General features: G+C 44.5%; 2 protein-coding genes across 2 annotated transcripts; one reads left to right on the plus strand and one right to left on the minus strand.

Annotated features, from left to right (window-relative positions):
- The first annotated feature begins 361 nt into the window (after positions 1–361).
- LOC119269219 (pentatricopeptide repeat-containing protein At1g09900-like) lies at positions 362–3,295 on the plus strand. The gene is made up of 3 exons (XM_037551011.1): positions 362–2,400; positions 2,528–2,596; positions 3,044–3,295. The coding sequence occupies exon 1, from the start codon at positions 375–377 to the stop codon at positions 2,397–2,399; it is 2,025 nt and encodes a 674-aa protein (XP_037406908.1). The 5' UTR covers positions 362–374; the 3' UTR covers position 2,400; positions 2,528–2,596; positions 3,044–3,295.
- A 1,440-nt stretch (positions 3,296–4,735) lies between these two features.
- Positions 4,736–11,008, minus strand: LOC119269220 (diacylglycerol kinase 5-like). The gene is made up of 13 exons (XM_037551012.1): positions 10,774–11,008; positions 9,250–9,460; positions 9,012–9,134; positions 8,767–8,895; positions 8,380–8,465; positions 8,166–8,289; positions 7,656–7,704; positions 7,222–7,304; positions 7,048–7,115; positions 6,783–6,857; positions 5,577–5,664; positions 5,340–5,459; positions 4,736–5,203 (listed from the first exon to the last, which is right to left on the minus strand). The coding sequence occupies exons 2-13, from the start codon at positions 9,445–9,447 to the stop codon at positions 4,877–4,879; spliced, it is 1,470 nt and encodes a 489-aa protein (XP_037406909.1). The 5' UTR covers positions 9,448–9,460; positions 10,774–11,008; the 3' UTR covers positions 4,736–4,876.
- Positions 11,009–12,338: the final 1,330 nt, after the last annotated feature.

Below are 12,338 nucleotides of genomic sequence, written 5' to 3' on the forward strand. Positions count from 1 at the left end.
ATTCTTCAAACGATTTTGTTTTAGAAATTAAAGGTTTTTTTGGAATAAATTAAAGGATTTTAGGAAAAGGGCTGGAGATAGTCTTAGACCACCGGTGCACGACTTGTGAGTTCGAGGACCGAGTCACGAACGACCATACTAGACAAAATCGGATCGAGCCAATGGGTGAGGCGTGAGCATGAGTCAACGGGTGTGGTACGTAGATTCACCGCTCCAATCGTATCAGACGGCAGGCGTTAATCTATCTCATCTCATCCGGTCCCGCCCAATCTCCCTCCCACCCCGAACTCCGATCGAGGCGATGCCCCCCACACCACACGTCCGCGACCGCGACGCCGCGACGCTACCGCCAGCATCACCACCACTACCCGGCCATGGCCACGCTGCTCCCCTCGTTTCCGCACGCCCTCTCCAAGCCCCGCCACCTCCACCACCACCACTCCCACGTCGCCGCCGCCTCCGCCAGGCCCGAGGCCCCCAGCCCCGCCTCCGCCTCCGCCTCCGCGGCGCCCGCCAGCTCCCGCCTCCGCCGCCTCATCGCGCGCGACGACCTCGCCGAGGCCGCGCGCCTCGTCGAGACCTCCACCTCCCGCGGCGAGGCGCCCGACGTCTACCTCTGCACCAAGCTCATCCGCAACCTCTGCCGCCGCGGCCGCACCTCCGACGCCGCGCGCGTCCTCCGCACCGCCGAGGCCTCCGGCGCCCCCGTCGACGTCTTCGCCTACAACACCCTCGTCGCCGGCTACTGCCGCTACGGCCGCCTCGACGCCGCGCGCCGCCTCATCGCCGCAATGCCCGTCCCGCCCGACGCCTACACGTACACGCCCATCATCCGGGGCCTCTGCGACCGCGGCAGGGTCGGCGACGCGCTCGCCCTGCTCGACGATATGCTCCGGCGCGGCTGCCAGCCCAGCGTCGTCACCTACACCGTCCTCCTCGAGGCCGTCTGCAAGAGCAGCGGCTTCGGGGAGGCCATGAACGTCCTCGACGAGATGCGCGCCAAGGGCTGCACGCCCAACATTGTCACCTACAACGTCATCATCAACGGCATGTGCAGGGAGGGCCGCGTCGACGATGCCAGGGAGATCTTGAACCGGCTGTCGTCTTATGGGTTCCAGCCCGACATCGTCAGTTACACCACCGTGCTCAAGGGCTTGTGTGCCGCTAGGCGGTGGGACGACGTCAAGGTGCTCTTTGCTGAGATGGTGGAGAAGAACTGCGTGCCCAATGATGTTACCTTTGACATGCTAGTCAGATTCTTCTGTCGCGGGGGTATGGTGGAGAGGGCGATCGAAGTTCTTCAGCAAATGTCACAGCATGGATGCACACCCAACACTACCTTGTGCAACATTGTCATAAACGCTATGTGTAAACAAGGTCGTGTGGATGATGCCTATGACTTCTTGAACAACATGGGCATGTATGGGTGCAATCCTGATACCATTAGCTATACTACTGTGCTAAGGGGCTTGTGTCGTGCCGGCCGATGGGAGCATGCCAAGGAGCTATTGCCCGAGATGGTCCGAAAGAACTGCCCCCCAAATGAGGTCACATTCAATACATTCATCTGTATCTTGTGCCAGAAAGGATTGATTGAGCAAGCTATCAAGCTTATTCAACTGATGCCGGAGTATGGATGTTCAGTGGGTATTGTCACATACAACGCTCTTGTCCATGGCTTCTGTGTGCAAGGGCGTGTTGATAGTGCTCTTGAGTTGTTTAACAATCTTCCATGTGAGCCCAACACCATTACATACACTACGTTGTTGACAGGCTTGTGCCATACCGAGCAGCTGGATGCTGCTGCAGAGCTCTTGGCTGAGATGATTCAGAAGGATTGCCCTCTAAATGCGGTGACTTTCAACGTACTTGTGAGTTTCTTCTGTCAAAAAGGGTTTGTCGAGGAAGCAATCGAACTTGTGTATCAAATGATGGAGCATGGTTGCACCCCTAACCTGATCACATTTAATACTTTACTCGATGGGATCACCAAGGATTGCAACTCAGAAGAAGCGCTGGAGCTATTGCATGGTTTGGTCAGTAAGGGAGTATCCCTAGATACGATAACCTACTCTTCAGTCGTTGATGTCCTCTCAAGAGAAGATAGAACTGAAGAAGCCATTCAGATGTTTCATGCCGTGCAAGATATGGGGATGAGACCAAAAGCTGGGATGTATAACAAGATACTGTTTGCCCTCTGTAAAAGATGTGAAACAGATCAGGCTATTGAATTTTTTGCTTATATGGTGTCTAACGGTTGCATGCCTAACGAGTCGACCTACATTATACTCATTGAAGGTCTTGCCCATGAGGGTCTGTTGAAGGAAGCACAATATGTACTGAGTGAGTTGTACACGAAAGGAGTTCTAAGCAAGAGTTTAATTGAAGACCATCAGTAAGGTTGTGGTTCACACTGTGCATATGCCTTATTACTGAAGAGCGAGAAAGAAAATTGTGCATATGCTTTGAGTCATGAGGCTTTCGTGCTTATTAAATTCTGCTGAGTCTCCATGGGCCTCATTTACAGCAAGGTGGAATCGGGTGGCATGCTTTATGTGTGTGCTTCAAGCTACAATGATCCATAAAGATGGGATAGGTGAGCAGTACAAACACAGAAATCATGAGGATGTAACTTTCTTCCAGGTGTCTTAGTTTTGACTTTCAACCGCGGGATTGCAGAACAGAGATATATTATGTTTTTGAAACTTTCTCTTTCCTACTCCCTCCGTCCCATGATAAGAGCGTTTTTTACACTAGTGTAGTGTCAAAAACGCTCTTATATTATGGGACGGAAGGAGTAGTTCACTAGATGTGTTACCTTATTTCCCTCATTATATATTTGAGCTGCCTTTCAAAAATAAGAACCCAGCATATTTTGTGCTTAATTAGTTGTACACCTTTGAATTACCCTGTTAGCATGTAGATTTATTTTAGATATCAAAACTTTCCATTTTACACTATCATATGCTTTTTACTCCAAATATTTTATATTTGAGTAGTCTTCAGTTATAGAAATCTCACTAACAGAAGTTATCTTGTTCAGATCTTTGAAGTGTGAAGACCAAGGAAATCAAAAGGACGGTCTGGAGGATAACACAAGCAAATAAGATAAAAACATGTTCATACTTGTAACGGCCGAATAAAAGATACAGGCCAATAAAGTTTCTTAGAAACACTTCTCAGTTTCAGCAGTTTGAGACTAAATTGTTGAATTATTTGACTATACTTCTCCGTGTTTATAAACATTTTGGTTTGTCTTCCATGAGCAATGGTATGTGCACAATTGCTTTCCTTCCAGGGCCTTGTTAACTATGCTTTTCTTGTACATTCTGAATATCTATTTTTATCTAGTTTTAATTATGGACTACGTGGTCCTCGATGAATCATGTTTCTGCCTAGGTTTCCCTGACTGAATATTCACATGTCAAAAGAGTACTGCAAGTGAGGAAAATATAATGTCAGCTGGATCTATTTTTAATCTATAAACAGGCTATCTACGCGTACCAATTTCATCATCAAGAATTTGCATATTGGTAAGCACACTGGCTCTTTTTACTGGATGTATGTTTACAGCATCTCATTTGATCCTTTGAGATTAGAAATTCAGAATCTATCACGTGCTTTATCCTCAGGTTCTCATGTTGTTTTCTACATCTGCAGGTGAAACCACAGGGCATGTTGTGAGATACCATTCACAGGTTGGCTGTTGTTCGAACACCTATACCCTTCGTTGTCTGCAGCAAAGGGCAAAGGTTCAGAGTGAACCTCATGTTCTTTTTTTGGCTTCAAAGTTGGAACCGCAGTTCGACGGCTCATAAGTCATATGATGGTTCATCACTTACCAGTTATGCCCATACTGCTCTAGTGTCTACGGTGACATGAGTGCATTGCAGGACTAACCGAAACTACCGTATGTATCCTACAAGATTTGGTTCAGTTTGTTGCATGTTGATTGGTTCTATTCATCTATTCAAAGCATCATATGTAAGTTCACTGGCCTCTGTTTTAAAATTAGTTCCGCAAAACCATTTAAATGAAGGAAAAACAGGATGCAAGCAAGCTGGTAATAGGAAATCAGGATAGACTTACATCACATTACATTTTGCTGAGCTTCTACCTCGTGGTTCATAGGATTATTATGTAGCTTGTCTGCAATGATTCAGAGCTGGGCAATGACAAAAAGTGTTTCTAGTCAGTAGCCTGCACATAAACAAGCAACTCTTCCGTGTGATCCTCAGGCATCTTTGGATTCAAGACCTTTACAGAATTCTGTAGTACTTCTGTTAAGAAGATTTTTCTCTATGGAGGCTCCTTGCACCAAATGAATGATACCACCAAAATTCATATGGAGTGTTCTTTTTACAAACCCAATCCTTTATTAGAATCATAGCAATAGGTTACATTTCATGCTTTGTGTTTTCTCTCTTCGGATTCATGTATAGCATCCGAAAGGCCATGTAGGTAAATATTGTAGGATTCAGGGAGCCATGACAACCATTTTTCTATAATCGGGAGCCATCTCCTGCAGTTTTAGAATCTTGCGTATGCTGGCAATGCGATGATCAAACTTGTTGGCTTACTGGCATGACAAATTACGGTTTATATAAGGTTAAATACCTTTATGAGTTATGACTGTTGTTTCTTAGTTTATGTGTTACCACCTTATTGGAGACTGCAGAGGAGCGGAGAAATTGGGTCGGTTAGTGCTTATGATGTAAGTAAACCCACTGCACCATACGCCACAACAACTTTGCCATACACAATCAACCTTGCCAGCAAAAGGATCTTACAGGGGCAACGTCCACTGCTCCACAAAATCAGTGCAACGATCTATATCTCCTACGCAGGACAAACTGTACAGGGCCCAGTTAGAGATTCAAGCTTCTACTGTTTTTTTCACATCATTCATGTACCGGAACGACAAGGCGGCGCCGAAGTTCCTCCGCTCCTCTGTGAAGTCATCATCCGAGTCATCGCTGGAGCTGGAATCTGTGCAGGCTGTTGCCATACCAGGGGAGTCGTTGATGCCTTTGGCTATACAGTCTTTGGTCGCGAGCATCTTGACCTGCCCAGCGTGGGATATCTCCACGACGACCTTGCCGTCATCCTCCTGTGGAAGAGGCTGCTTCCAGGGCTCACCATCGATTCTCATGTAGGCATGGTCAGTTGCACCTCTGTGAAATTTGAATCGGACACGATGGGCCTGGAAAGGAATAGGATTTCAGTATCCATCAAGTAGTTTAATTTAAACTGAACACATAAACATTCGACTCATGACAAGTCCATAGCTTTACATTTTAGGGCCAAGGTATATATAGTACAATCATTTTTTTATTTACCTGAGCAAGACGAGTGCCATGGCCTTTCGGAGATAACAAAACAAGGCCATGCCAAGCATCTTTGAAACCCACAATCTCCAGAAGGCCATCATCCACAAGTGGAGGCAGTACCAAGTCTCTCTGCAACAGTATAATTTAAGATTTTAGGTATTACTAAGAGAAAGATGTTTAAAGTGCAATAGCAGCACAAATTGTTGCTATACTAGGAATGATGTTAAAATCAAGTCTTATACTTACTTTTCTTTGCTTCCTCTTACTTGGTGTTCCCCAGGGATTCAGTCCACCAGAGAAGCTGGGTAAATTGAGACAGACAATGGACCGGATACTGCATTTGCATAAAAACTTGCTCAGAACATTACTAAGTAGTCCCATATTTTGAAGAAGAATTATGACATCATATCGTTAAGAGCAATCAACTCGTCCATTTCCAAATATTTGGCGCTGCTTTTGACTTTTGCACGATCTTTCAAGTTAATCGTTGGCACCTGTTTTGTATTAATGCATTTATGGAATGTCATGGAAGTGAATGGTAAAACAACATAAATGATAAAAAAAAACCTTGTTTGGGTTTTTATAACATGGTCAACGAATTTGACGTGAAAATAACAATGTCTAGTGGCATTTTTGAGCAAACATCTAAAGGAACGATGGCATTTTTGAGATATCTAATGCCATTTTTGAGTAAGCATCTCACGAATCGATGGCATTTTTGAGTAGTTGTAATTTCTAATGGCAAAACTGAGTAGTGAGACACAACTAGTGGCATAAATGATAAAAACCCTTGTTTAAAAATGTATTTTAACATAATCAAAGTAAATACTTGGAAAGATACGATTAGTCAAAGTTTTCTAGGTTTGACTGTTCAAAACAAGGCGAGTACCTAGAAATGTGGTAATGAATTAGGGAAGATTCTACAAGAGATGTAAGTAAGAAACAAGTATGATGTGTCAACCTTATTAGTGAAATCCTCCAGCCTATTAAGCTTGATAGCATTTTTATGCATATGCAATGCATGTTTCTAGCAATATATATTGATAATAAATGTAATGTTTCCGTTCTTTTCTCGTGAAATACTTCAATCAAAGAACAAATATATGGATTGAGCATAGCTAAATCACGACCTAGAAAACTTGTAATCAAGAAGCAATTAATGAGGTTGATTAAGAATTAACTATACCCTAGGTGTGTAGTTAAGTAAATTGGAACATCCAAGTACATTGTGAGCTGTTGACGAGAGATTTGATGGTTTAGATCAAGAGTATCCGCAACTTTTGCAAGAAGCATAGACAAGTGGCCTCGTTTATGCTGCACCTTTTTACAGAAACAGTTGTGCTATAACTGGAACTTCAAAGTTCCATCCATGATCAAAGATGAGAACATACTCTCCTAAACATTGTGGGCACACAATTTCAATACCGAAAAAGGGAAACACATTAGAATTACCTCTGTGGAATTTCCAAGGTTTCCCATTTTCCAGATTTCTTCATTATCTTTACCTTTGCAAGGTGAGCAATATTCCTGTTATCCAGTGGAAGGCATCCAAGAATGATGTGAGCCAAATGCAATGTTATTAAGAAAAGTTGACTATTAGCCAAATGGAATATTAATAAGAAACCTTGACTATTTGTTCAAATGTAAAAGTATTGAGTTTGTGACGAACATTTTAAAAACAGTCCCATATCCTAGTTAGTGCCAAACAAGTAATTACCGTGACATTGGATGGCTTAAAGAGGCACAGAACCATCCTTGTGTGCATGCCAGCTTCAAATACTGTTTCTGCACAACAGATCCAAAAGAGGTTGGTTTCAAGAGAGAAACTAAAAGCAAGCAATGAATGCATAAATAAATAAAATGAAAGAAATTGCACAGATGCTTAGTTGACCTGATTAGACAACTGATTCTTGAATTTCTCTGGGTGCAATTTCCTCTGAGAATGAAATGCATAAGACACTTGTGCATCCATTCCTGTGACAGTATGAAAGATTCTTTCAGCTTTTGACCATCTTCTAAAAAACGAACGATCCTCCTCATCGATTTCCTTTAAAGAAACCGGTACAGAACAAGATTCTTACAGGAATTAAGCAAATAAAAAAGGCAAAAGCAGTTCAACTTGATGCTACTTATTACGCAAAAAGCAGCCAAAAGCATGATCTCTCAAGGGTCTACAGCAAACAGCAAGTACACTACATAAGCCTTCGGCTATTTAGCTAAACAAGCTTTTGTTCTTCTCTTTCTGCTCGATTTCGTAAAAGAACAAGAATCAATTAAAAAATCAATCCCCAACATATAAAATACACTTAGAAAAAGAAAACTCACCCATACTGAAATAATTCCAAAACCCTCCACGATATGTGTAAGAATATTCCTGGAACAAATAAAAAAAATAAGGTTATACACATACTATGGGACTCACATGATTTATAAGGTTCACTTTCTCTTCTTCAATAGTTGACATATAGAGCAAGTAAACTGAGGTTTCTTAACATCCGCGAAAGAAACATTATAACGAAGTCACATTTATGGATTTAAAATGTATAGATTATTTTGAAAACCTAGCGATTATCAGACCGCAAGCAAGAAGTTATACTTTCATCAGGAACGCTCTGGTCATCTTTGTCAGATAACAACTAGATATTTGTCTAAACTATCACGCCCACACGACAAATATGTATAATGAAGGATATGACGGTGTTTTTTTTTCCAAAAATACATAACAGACTACCAGAAAACAAACTCATTTGAAAAGAAGAACACAACAACTAAGTTAACACAAAAGTATGAATAGGTGAGTTATACATAAAACTAATCGACATAAATAGTAGTTACCATATCTTCTGGATCTGTCTTTGGCACACGGTGAAATGCATGCAGAGAATGCGGCAAATCAGAAGGAGCAATTGGATCACAAGGAGAACGTTTTGGGCATTTCATTCTCATGACAGTATGCCAGCTGAAACAGTGTAGTAATAACAATGTTAGATAACATCCAGATGAAGATCACATACAGAAGTATCGTGAAAACTGTAGAAAAGAAACTGACCTATCAATGTTTATCTCTCTTGCTTCTTTTACCAACTTTAGGAACGATATGACAGACTCACGATCTGTGCCAGGATTTCTCTTGCCCTGCAAATCATTTTTCGCGCTACTATTGAGTTGACAGCACATCATATAAAGTATTGTACCGTATAGCAACTAACACATACAGATGAAATCACAAAAGGCAAGTTTTTGCCAAAGATGGTACATTTCGTTTACGCACAGCAAAAAGGATAAATATTTGGATCAAACGTTTTAGGTCATACTGTCAAGTAAAAGAAGGTCTAACAGAAAAGGCTCATGCAAGTATAACACGCTGCGGTGGTATAAGAAGATCTATCATATCAGGAACAAGATTGTTTCAATTAACTACTTCCGAAGTACATACCCATCCAAAAGAATATGGCAGGTTATTTCCAGTTCCCAGGGGAACTGTAGCGACGGGAGGTGGATGAACTAGCTTGAGATCAGATACAACTCCAAGCAACCAGCCGGCTGTTCCATCGCCTCCAGCAACCTAATTAAATTTCCATGATAATAATATGTAAGTTCAGTCTGTTCAAACAACGAACACGAAAATTATGGTCAAAACATTAGCAGGATATTTGGAGAGCAATGCCCATCTGCACTCACTATTAGCCTCAATCTCCTATGGATTTCAGAAGCAAGAGTATCCCCATCACGCTTGAGCCTTTCCACGTTGCTGTAGATTTTGTGCAAGACTTTGTCTGGAGTTTCATCAAGTAGATCAAACACCTGCAATTCAGAAATTTAGAACTTGCCCTAAATCAATATATTTATCTCTGGCGGTAAAAATGCATGGGTACTGTAATAATGAACAAGTACATCTTGTAAGCTTGAAAATATGTACCTGAGCATGATTGAGAAGCTTGCGGTATGTGACAAGTAAATTATGTCCAAGTTGGCCACCACTTCGGGTGTTGATAAAAACAATCACTGGACAGGTGGGTATGTGAGAAACTGGCTCCACCGAGGATTCTGGCATGAAAATATAGGTCGGAATGTAGAATTCTTTCAGCATGTTATTTTTCTCGAAACTGTTCTCCATTTGAGCTTGCTACCTGCAATGTTAATGCATCATCATTACAACAGTATATAGGACCACGCATCATTTGCATGGAAATGTAATAACTAGCCCCCTGCACCACTTGTGGTTCTGCAGGTCAAATTTGGTAACTAACTTTCAGATTTAAATTGGGCGTATATTTTGCTGAAACAGCCACTGCACTGCATTAATTTGCTTGGCATGACTAAAAATCAACTTTTAAAATCAGGGGCGCAGTTCTGTCTTGGTAAGGTCATGCACACACCCATTGTATTCAAAATTCAAATAAATGGTTTGAAGGTGATAATATCATATAACTACTGAATGATGACTGAGATTCGGCAAAACTTGTGTAGTTTCAGCTGCTTGGACGTCGCGTATATCAGGTAGGACCTTCAGTTTCTGTGTGACAAGGACATGGCCGTTCCAGTGAAGGAGATAGATGAGGGGTCACTGTCATCCTTGGAACGAATCATGGCAGTGTTAATTACGTATCAATTAATGTCACCGTACAATTGACGATCTGGAATAATCGAAGCAAACGAGCCATCAATGGTCCCAAATCATCATTCGTATAATGCCTAAATGGAAAACTGTAAAGCTGACGCAAGTTTCACGCAGGTATTTGATCTTAGTACAAAACAGAGTGGTGCTAAATATTACTAGTAAATTTGTACAGTAAAACCAAATCAGAGATCTCCATCTGTTGAAAAACTGTAGAGACCCCGAGATGGAATCACAAATTCGATGCACCCATCCTCTCAACTTAGAACACTGCTTCCCAACGTAAGTGTGCTCAACATACGCCATGATTCAATTCAATCCCTGCCCTTCCTTTCAGCAAAACAGAGGAACCTATAGATTGAAGGGATGCTGAATTTACCTTGAACTGGCTCAAAACTGGGGTTGTCTGTATGTATTATCAGTTTCATGCAAATGTGATGGGGGGACGGTGAGCCCCTTGATTCGAAAGGGGGGAAACAGTTATAGAAGAAACAAGAAACGCTGGTGATTACTAGTAGTACATCAAGAACTTGAAGAAGAAAAATCGACCCAAACCACAGGCAGGATATACTCCGGAATGCATGCAGATGAAGGAGCAGCACCGCATTCCGATTTTGGTAATAACAAGGCATTAAAAGACCCTTCTAAAAAAAGACAGGCGCGTTTACTCGGCCGAATCCTAGGAACCCCGAAATTCCCGCTTGGTATCATATCAGGAAAGCAAACCGAGCAAGCAATTATACATCGACACAACGACGCAAGATGAATTAACAACCGGAGGAGCCTTTTTTGTAATTATAACCGGAGGAGCCTCTCTCTCCTCACCTGCGCGAAGAAGGCGAACCGCTTGAAGGAGCCGCAGTGGACGGCACCAAAAGAACCAAGGGGCTGGGCGTGGCGGTGTGGAATGAACGTCGGAGGCCACCAGGAGCGTCGGCCGGCCGGAGGAGGAATATGATTCCTCCCCTCCCCTGCCCTGCCCTCGCCTCCCCTGCCCTCCCAGCAGCGAGGAGGAGCGGCGGTGCGGTGAGCTCCCGAGGAGGGAGGGTGGAAGGAAGGGGGGGGGAATTGATTTGGTTGAAATTGGGATTCCGCGGGGGGCTGGGCGCCTGTTATAAAGCGGCACGCGAGGGGCCCCGACGCGTGGCTTGTATTTACGGGACCCCCCACCGCGGGCGGGGCCAGCCAAAGGGGACGCTACGATGGGGCCAAAGGGAAGCTAGTCGGTAGCTCCCGGCGAAGCTCCCGGCCTCTGGCTCACTCCCACGGCGACACAACACAACACGCTCGGTCGCCTCTACGCGTGTCGCAGTTCCATGCGTGCCTGCCTGGCCCAATGGGAGTTGGTTCGGTACTTTCGTCGGGGGCGGGGGTGGGTGATTCTCTTCGTGGATGGAATCTCTCTTTCTCTTTCTCTGCCTGCCCATCTCATCTCAATCTCATCTTATCTGGTGCTCGGATTAGTTTGTTTGTTTGAGCCAGCAGGTCCGATCTCATGGTGGTGCCCATGGCGTCTTCCCGGGGAAGCCGTGGCCGGAGCTGCAAGGGATCCCGTTATTCCGTGTGCGGGAGGAAAGGGAATCCCGCTCCCGTCCCAGCGCGGGCAGCGGTCTCGCCCGGCCGCTCCGATTCTTGGGGGGAGGGGCTGCGGTCCGGCACGGGCACGCGCGGCCGTGTGCACGCTCCCTGGGTCCTCGTGCTTTTCCTCTATGAGCGAGCGGGCGGCGGCGGCGGCGTGGTGGGTGCGTCGTTGATCGGGCCGGCCAGGTCAGAGCAGCGGGGCAATGTCGCCTGCCTCGCCCAGGGCATCAGAATCTTGGCATGGCAGCCTAGCAGGTGTTTGCCGGCCCGGCAGCTCCACGTGATCCGGATCCAATATTCGCTGCTCATACGCCGCTGGTAGCTCCATTCCACCACGTGACAATGGTGAGGCGAGGGTCCGGTATTCAGCCCGCTTGCTGGCTGCTGCGTGCGCGCCTGTGGTCGACGTTCAACATTCTTGCCCATCCGGGCGTATGGTGGGTATTCTTCGACGTCTCAACATCACACCACACCACACCACCGGACAGAGATCACGCTGCAACTACTCAAACACCATCCAACGGACAGCGGCCATCCAAAGTACAAACACCCCACACTTGATGCTCGGTCCATCCAGCGCAGCACAGCACAGCCGAAACAAACATCAGTTTTTCTAAGTCATTAGGAAATGCAAATACTACTGCACCATTTTTCAGTCAATTAACACTACGAACAGTTAGTTAAGAATTAAAAAACAAAAAGAATGAGCCTGTTTGCGTTATACAAATAGCATTGTGTACTGAATGCAAGTGATCAGCATTTTTCAGTCACTTAAGGCATGTTCAATATGACTCTCAAATCGCCCGCAT

The sequence above is a fragment of the Triticum dicoccoides genome, chromosome 3A, assembly GCF_002162155.2.
Source record: "Triticum dicoccoides isolate Atlit2015 ecotype Zavitan chromosome 3A, WEW_v2.0, whole genome shotgun sequence".
NCBI classification, from domain to species: Eukaryota; Viridiplantae; Streptophyta; class Magnoliopsida; order Poales; family Poaceae; genus Triticum; species Triticum dicoccoides.